Source organism: Mesitornis unicolor, unplaced genomic scaffold (assembly GCF_000695765.1).
Source record: "Mesitornis unicolor isolate BGI_N332 unplaced genomic scaffold, ASM69576v1 scaffold37838, whole genome shotgun sequence".
NCBI lineage: Eukaryota > Metazoa > Chordata > Aves > Mesitornithiformes > Mesitornithidae > Mesitornis > Mesitornis unicolor.
In genome coordinates, this window is record NW_010201973.1 from 46,008 (window position 1) to 54,964 (window position 8,957).

Sequence of the window (8,957 nt, forward strand, 5' to 3'; positions counted from 1 at the left end):
GGGCAGGGGAAGCTGTGCCCAAGGGTGAGGAGAGCAAAGCCCTGCCAGCAGCAGTGTGGGACATGGGAGCATCAAGGGAAGCATCAGCATGGGGCAAAGGAGAGATGAAGTGAATTCAAAGCAGCCACAGGAGCATTCATGGAGCTGAACCCTTCCCTCCGCCAGTGCTGGCAGCTGCAGGTGATAATTTCATATTTCATCAGCTCTTTCCACGCAGGGAGCTCTGAATGTTTTACAAACTTCCTCCAGCCAGCCCGCAGGTCTCTCCTGTCACACACCCCTTGTAGGCAACAAATCACAAATGCAAAGAGCCTTTTTTTCCCCCTGAACAAGACACAGAGGCTGAGCCAACTGTTGGTAGCACCTGCTGTGCCAAGCCCCACATCACCCCTGCCTCAGGACCCCCAACTGCTCCCTCCAGAGGAGCCATGGCTGGGAGCAGCTCTGCATCCCACAGCAACAAACTTGTGAGCAGCAAGGAGCTCTCACATCCTCATCAGCACTAGTTACGAGCTATGGAGGGACAAAGAGGCACACCAGGCTGGAAAGAAGCAGCATGGCTTTACAGGAGGGTAGCCAAGCTGCAGCCAGCTCAGTGGCAGTGCAGGGCTCAACTCTGATTCACACCCAGCCATTCTTGCATTTGGAAAATTTTTAGAATAGCCTTAAAAATGCATATTGTTGCTATAATAACAATAGAGCAGAAGGACCAGAGCACCAAGAGCTGATGTGATTTCCTGGGACCCAAGCCCTCCTCCCCGTGTGGCACTCGCCAGGGGTCCCTGTCCCCACTGACAGTGAAGCAGAACAAGGGCAAAGGGTCGGACCCATGGGACAGGGCTGAGGTCTGATCCTGGCTCACAGTGACTCCAGGTTGCTGATTCCTCCTGCCAAGGGCACCCCCTGGGTCTGTGGCAGATGGACTCTACCAGCTCTCTCAGAAACAGGGATTTTATTATAGAGGCTGTGAAGCACCTCAAAGAACTCTTCACCTCTAGCAACATAGTGCCAAAATTCACAGGTTTAACCCATCAGCATCTCTGGCAAATGGGGCCCTTAGTTCCCAAGTGGTAATTGCAGTGGGTGTCCTGGTGTCCTGGCTCCAAGCTGGGTTGATCAGCATCCTGATTGTCCAGGAAAATCACCATTGTTTTGTTCAGAGCAGCCAAAATGGAGTCAGAGATGGAGACAGTCCTTCTTTGTTATTCCGTACTGCTTCCCATTAGGTAGCATTAATTTGACGAGCTTCAGCGAACCAAAGGTGCCTAAAGGAATTTAAGGTTAAATATACTGAAAAAGAAAATATGGGAGGTCAGTGTTTAATTAGTCTCTTTTCTGTTAGGTCAGGATCAGAGGCTTTGGAAGCCTCTTTGGAGAAGAACTATTGCTCCCAGTTTTACAGGCAGGGACATCTGTGGGTGCTGCTTTTATCTGGAGTCTTTGGGGGATATTTTTAGGGAAAAGCCATAAGAAATTGGATGGCTTTGTAGGAAAGCAGCTGCTGATGGTATTTTGATCTAAAAGAGGAAGCATTTTTTGGCTATTTAGACTAGATCCTCACTTTTAAGCACCTCAGCAAACATCACCTCCCACAGCATCAGCTCCCCCACACAGGGCAGGACCAGCACAGCCACTGCACATGGGATGAGGGCTCCTGCTGACCCCAAGTCAGTTCATCCATTTGTCCTCAAATTCCTGGTGAAAAACGACAGCAAGAATCGTTCCTCCCTTTGCTTATTTACAGTGCAACGTATTTATGGTCACAGACATGTTTCAATGCCGCACCAGCAAAATAAATGGTTGATGATAACATTCATATCAGGCAGACGTTACTAGCTCAGAAAAAGCTGGAAAACAATAATTTTGGATCAAAAAAAGAGTTTTGTGTGCTCTGGATTTGTTTCTGTGCCAACAAAACTGGTGCCTTTTTATTTATTTACTAGCTGAGACTCACTGCAGGGTCTCCAGGAAAAAAAATCACTTGTCAAAATCTTGCAGAAGCTGGCATGGCTCTACCAAAAAGTTTCACTTCCTCAAGTGGCCACTTTCCAACTAGAAAGAATTAATTGAGAAAAACCCAGCCAGTTTAATGTTTTTTTTTTTAATTCCAAGACGCTACTGAAAAAGATAAAATGGAAACTACATGACTTTGACTGACATGACTGGTGAAGAGCAGGTTTTTTTCCTGAACAGCTTCATCCCAAGGGGCAATGCTGCCTCACCTCCAGCAATACGGACAAGGTTGGCAAGAGTTGCCTATGCAAGGAAGACTCCCAGTGGGAGGTGGAGCTCCATCAAATGGGTTTGGACGGCAGACAGGATCAGATCAGTGGTGGCAGCAGATGCTCTTCTTGCTGCAGGGAATTGAAGAGCTCTGCTTCATCAACAGCTGATGACGCACCAGAAAGCTTACAGATATCAGGAGAAACCTCACTGAAAGGTCTTGAAACACTTCCCTTGGCACATTCATAAGCTAATGCTGCTGTCTGACCTGAAAAAACAAGTGAACCTCTTCAGCTCTTGGCAAGCAGCTGTGTTTGGAGGGCATCCATCAACACCCAAGAGGCTTGTCTGAAGTTGGTGCCAATGGAGGAGAGCTGAGGGGATCCCCATCACATGCAGAGCTGGGTGCTTCCCAGGGCAGAGCTGCCTGTGGAGCCCCTCCACTGGTACTGAGGGCTGTGATGCTGAGAGGGATGGGGAGCGCTCCTCAGCTGGTGGTCAGAGCTGGGGCTCAGGATGAGCATCCTGGTGTTCACCGACACAGAGTAACCAGCTCAAGGTGGTGGGGAGGGCCAGCAGCATGGCTTTACCTCATGTTGGTGCTGCTGGAGCAGTGGGCAGTTATAAGGGATGGGAGAGACAACAGGGGTGGGACAGGGGAGGCTCAGGATCCTCCAGAATGGCTTCAGCAGAAGCAGCCTGTGGTGAGGCTGGGGCGTTCAAAGTGCCAGACCTCCATCCCACCACAGCCTCAGTATGTCCCACGTCTACTTCATTGAGCAAACCCAAAGAATAAGCATTAAACAGGGGATTTGGTGGACAGGAGCATGTAGCCAGGGTTAAGACACTGCTACTGTGTCATGCTGAGATGCCTCAGGTCACCCATGGCTTTAAGAGCATGTCCTCAAGCCCTGACACCACAGTCACTACGGACAAACAATCCCACCTTCATGAGATTTGCAATATTTACCTTTCATCAACAGATGAAAAAGTGTCATATTTAGCATCCACCTTCAAAACAAGCAGATCCTGGGAGGAGTTTCAGTCTCTGTATGTCTGGGGAATGTACAGAGCTGCAGGAGATCCACTGGTGGACATGAAGATTGTTTAATAACTGGGTGATATTTTACACACTCTGAAGTATTTTTTTTTAAGTATTACAAATTTCCAAGTAAAATTTTAAACACCAGTTGAAGCACATTGGAAGTGATATCCTTTCACATAGAGGGCTCCGGTTTTCTAAATACTGCAACGAAACCAAGCTTTTACAGATTCAAATCTTCTGCCATGTATGTTTAGAGTTATGAGGCTACACAGCAGCCGCCAGCAGCAGCCCTCCTGCAGCCAGCACTAACAGATAGGAGTTATCTTGCTGGGTTTTTTGTCCTCCTTAATTAGTTTTGGCCAAGCTCCCACAGATTAGGTGTCTGGCAGGAAAGCTGGGCTCGTATCAGCCCTTTTTCTCACGGATACACTGAACACCACTTAAGGAGGCCCTTTCTGCTCGCATTCCTACACAAACCTAACAGGGCACGAAGAAACTCGGAGCAGCAGCTCTCGCTCATGCCAGTCCCATGAAAAAGTTCACAAGAACCTTACAAAAAAAAGGGGGTGGGAATAAGAGGAAATCACTTATCTGTGGTCACTTTTCACATGCAGTAAGTGTGAGTAAACAAATGGGGAGCCATGGTGGCCCCCCTAGCCTGTCTTGCAAGGCTGTGTGGCTGCAGTCCTGCGCTGCTCACACATCTGCCTCCATGCCGTTATTTCTGCCTGCTGCCTCTGCCACCCGCAACAGACCCACATAGGGACATCTGAAGGTCCATGGCACCGTGCCACCCGAGCACGCATTGCTGAAGGGGAAAGCACAGCCTCCAACACACAAAAACAAAGCAGAGTGGAGACAGCTTCAGTGTCCCGGGAGAGAGAGAGAGCCTGGGGTTGCTCTTGACACATTCCCCCAGATGAAGAAAGTTGATTTAGAGCAGAGTCAGAATTCTGGAGCAGGCGGAGGAAAGGGAAAGCCCGCTGCTGACCCGGGAGGAGATACGTGCTCTGCTCGCTCTGCTAAAGCAGCGCAGTTTAAGGATTAACTCTACTCCAAGCCGCAGCCAGCGCTTTGCACTCACCTTGGCTGATCTTTATGTTTGTCTGGGGGAAAGCCTGGGCGGCCAGCAACACCATGGAGAGGAGCAAGCACACAGCCCACCCAGTGCCCATCGCCAGGGAGGGAGGACGGGGTGCTCCCCAGCTCCGCAAGCAGCTGGTTCCTGGGGTCACCGCTCGGTCCAGGATCTCCCAGCTGTGTCAGAGAGGCTGCCGGTGCAGAGGTGGATGTAGGCTGCGCTGCTCCCTCCCCCAAAAGCAGCGGCTTTCCCAGAGACACACGCCTCCCCATCCCCCGCCGGCTGAGGCTAGGCACACTCGCTGCATCCCACCCCAAGGGACCTGTGCCCACACCTTGGCCCGCAGCCTGGCTCGGGGATGCATGTCTCCTCCCAGAGAGCCTTTGTCATCCCAGAGGCTGCAGGCAAGCAAGGAAATCCCTTACCGACCCCCCAGTTGCTTCCTGAGACATTACTTTGTGTCATTATATTTGACATTATAGATTGACTTTTTTTTAAATACACTTCAGATTTAAAAAAATACTGTAAAAAATCCTTTTCTAGCTGTTGTACTGGTAAGGGGAACAGTATAGGCACAAATACTAATCCTTCTTCATTTCCAATTTATGCCTTAAATCACCATTGAATGAACTGCTTAGGAACACACTCACTGCTGTTCCTTTTTTATTCTTAGCTACAGATTAAAATTTTCAGTGTTTTCTGGGACTTCGGTTGGGATGAACCATTTTTACAGGCAAGATTCAAGTAGAAACAATTTGGGGTGACACAAAGCTTTCAGTACAGTAAAGCATACAGACTTACTCCAGAGACAGTAGCTCACTGACTCAGCTTTCATATATTAAATGTTCTTTGCATTAAATAAAATCTTTTAAGAAACTCCCTCCCATTGGCTGTTCCACACACTGATCTGAAACTATACAGCTCATGGAAAAGCCTATTGATATATCAGACCACTAAAAAGGAAGGAATTCAGAGTATTAGAAGCCAACGCATGCCTTCTCCCCTCTTAACTGTGTGTACGTGTTTATCCCCAGATAAAGCCATTACAAGCAATTACCAGCAAACTATGGAACAAAACTCTTGGAGCATATTAATTTACTCCCCAAGCACAATTGCTTATGCTTAAAAATAAAATAGAAATTCAGAACAGCTTTAACCCTGTTTCTAACGACAGGCCCACTGCAGCAGCGTTCCCCCCACTCCAGCACAGAGCACTGAGCCCCCCACACTGCCCCTGTGCCCGTGGCCCCATTCCCAGCCCAGCAGCTGGGCACCAGCTCTGCTCCCAGTGCTGGGAAAGGACACACACATTGTGCATGCAGAGCCAGCTGGAGCTGCAGCTGCACTTTGGGTGTTACTTTCTGATTTCACAGCACACGAGATGTCTTTCACCTGCTGGATGCAGCCACAGGAGCACAGCCACGTCTTGTTTATCCAGCCCTTCTGCCCCTCTCCCTTCCCACGCTGTTTTCTGATTGCCCTCCAGGTTGAGACCTCCAAAGTGTGCTTCAATCCAAGGGTTTCCTTGCCAATTTTTGGCAGTGTATGCACATGACACACCCCTGCCTGTGAAACAGAGACCTCATGGCTCCAAGGACTCATCGGCAAGAGTGCCTTCTGTTGACATTTCATCCCCAGTGATGGAGCAAAACATGTGGCAGGTCTCAAACAGCTTCTGTGGATGCCCAGAGCTTGTGCTGCTGCCCATACACCCCACGTTGAAGAATACTGAAACCACAGCCCCTTGCCTGAACTTTTTTGAGTTATGGGAACAGATAATCTCCTACAGCGCGTATTTGCCCAGGACACCCCATGGGCTCCCTTTCCACCATGATTTATTGACAACAAACCAAGAGGAAGCCAGAGAACAGACTGATTGATAGTCAATTGCTATTGACCTCACTATGGGCAGAGGAGGAATTTCACCTTGCAGAGGCAGGTTAGAACTGAAACCACCATCACAACACGCTTGAAAAGAGGATGCCCATGGACAGCCCTACGGCAGCTACTGTCCCCATCTTCGTGCTGACAACAGACATGAGCTGTGCTGAAGAGCAGCGGGGAGCCATGCACAGCGGCCATGAGAAGCAAAGGTGTTCACCAGGGGACAGTGTGCACAACCACACTAAGGGTAAGCTCCTACCTGTCTTCACTCCCAGCCACAGCAGTCAGGTGATGGTTCGACAACCACCGAGGCCTTTTTTTGCTATCCTCTATCAAAGGCCATGCTATGCCCAGGAGCAGGGTGTCTGCACTGTCCCTCTCCCCCAGCCACCAAGATGGCTTCTGGATGCAGAGAGGAGACAACATCTCTTGTAGCCTCCTCGTATGCGTTGCGTTCTCTCCTCCATGATGGCAAGGGTCAACTTGGCTGTTGCATGGAGAACGTGCACAGAGATCCTCTGAGCACAAAAGGGAACGAAACAGCCACAACTCAATGTAAACCAGAGTAGGTCCCAAACCAAAGGTGTGCTGCAGGGATGCTGATATCAGAGTTACAACACAGACCTCCATGCTGAAGCGCAAACACCCTGGACTGCAGCTAGGACTGTTGACTGGCACACCAACATCTGTCCAAACAAGCACTAAGGTTTTTTTTTTGCTTTTAAGACACACCTGTCCTAACTGTAACAGCCAAACAACAAATTGAGGTAAAATAGGCATATATGTGTGCTGTTTTCTTTTTAAAAATAAAAATATTAAAATCACAGGATGTAATGGGAGTTCACTCTGGGCTGCACTTGATGAACACAGGGGAGGGAGATGACTGCTGCCTGCCCCACGATGTGCCAGCTCTGGCACCACTCTTACCTTCAGTTTCAGAGTGGTCACAAGCAAGGGCAGAGATTCCCGCAGCACCCAGTGCCACATCCCTGCCCCAACCACCACCTTTCATTTGCTCATGACAGTTCTCCCGCTTCCAGTGACAAGGGACTTGGCTCTGAGCCAGGGCAGACACAGAGCATGTTAGTTTGCTCCTTCCCCTGATGGGGACCAGTACGGCTGCGGGAAGGCTCTGCACCGCGGGGTGCATGGAGGGGAAGTGGGCCACAGGCCCAGGCTGCTGCAGGGGCCACAGGCAATGTCACAGGTGACCTGGGGAGCAGGATATGGCCAGAGCCTGAGGCCTTGCCCACCTCCTGTTTGATCACAGCAGCACTGATGTGGTGGCACAGCCAAACCATCCATAACATCCTGAGGCTTTCCAGCCCAACACAGACAAACACAGCCGGAGCCAGAAGAGATCCTTCCTTCTCTGAAATGAAGACATGGAAAGAAAGAGTCATGGGCCACGCTCAGCTCTCTTCAGAGTGATGTCCTTCTTCTTTAATTTCTTGAACAGTCTGTAAGCAAGACACAGATTTTTATTCAGTCTCAATGTTGATAAATAGAGCAATAAAAAATAATAATAATTTGGGACCCACCCTTGCAAAGAACCAAGACCCAGAGCCCAGTGCAGATACTTTGACACATCTGACCCCCGGCATGTTGGGTGTCTTCTGGATGGGAAACACTTGGGTCACTCTCCTGACTGAGAAACTGACATCAGCAGGTCTTCAGTTTCTCTCAAATTACTCCTGGTTCATCTGCAGTGAGTAACAAGGGGGTAAATGACAACATTTTGGCTTTCCTTGTGCCTTAAACACAACTGATTGAACTCAAAACAAAGGTGAGTTCTGATAACAAGTATCACCCCAGTCTATGTGGCACAATTAAATAGAATTTTATTTTCAATAAATATACAATCTGCATCATACCAGACAATATGCTGTGAAAAAATAAAATGTACAGAAGCGACCAACAGGACAGCTTGACTGTAGCTAAGTTCACTTGGTGACCTGGAAAACAACCTGGGTTAACACACACAACACAGAAAGAGCCACTGCAGCCTGTGAGAGAATTAAAACCATCTATTTTGGGTCTTCTTAATTGCAAAAGTCCCTGCAGCAGATTTCTTTTGCACAACACAGGTTTGAAAAGAGATGAGCTGGCTTTCCTGGTATGAATTGTATTGGAAATGTTTACTTCGCTATATCATCATGGTATCTACTGGACGCACACAGACTGCTATCGAGAGTGGCAGGTCTCACCGCTGACATGACATCGGATCCATTTGACGAGGGGCCCCAAGCACACGTGTGCGCCCCGTCACACAAATGCACGCGTACGTACTAACAGGAGCTTAATTCTGTTAACTAGTACAAGGACAAAACTGGAGTCAGAATCTATTTCACCACAGGTTCTACCATTTAAAAAAATATTCTAGCCTAATTACCACGTTCACCAACAAGAGCACACGGGTACTTATATCTCCGAGAGGATGAGCCACAGATTTGGACTGGAAGAACAGCAGAGGCAACTCCCAACTCTTCCAATCACTCAGCGCTTCCCCCAACACTGCCACGCACAGCCCATGTCGCCCGGCCACGCGCTCCACCGTATGGGATGCAAACAGCCGAGCGGTGCCGGGTGCGAGCAGCGAGAGGTCTGGCCGGCCAGGCTGCTGGTGGCCCCAGGGGAACGGCCAGGATGCAGTAGGACACGGTTCACAGAGGCCAGTGCAGTCGGCTGGGGGCCCGCAGCCGCTTCCATCCCAAGGGGCGGCTG

The 8,957-nt window shown here is 49.4% G+C and overlaps 1 protein-coding gene across 1 annotated transcript in view; it reads right to left on the reverse strand.

Annotated features, from left to right (window-relative positions):
• Positions 1 to 4,443, reverse strand: part of CLEC19A (C-type lectin domain family 19, member A) — an 8,000-nt gene extending 3,557 nt beyond the window's left edge. Inside the window, exon 1 of the mRNA XM_010190256.1 lies at positions 4,353 to 4,443. Coding sequence (XP_010188558.1) covers positions 4,353 to 4,443 — 91 coding nt within the window. The remainder of the gene's footprint in view (positions 1 to 4,352) is intronic.
• Positions 4,444 to 8,957: the final 4,514 nt, after the last annotated feature.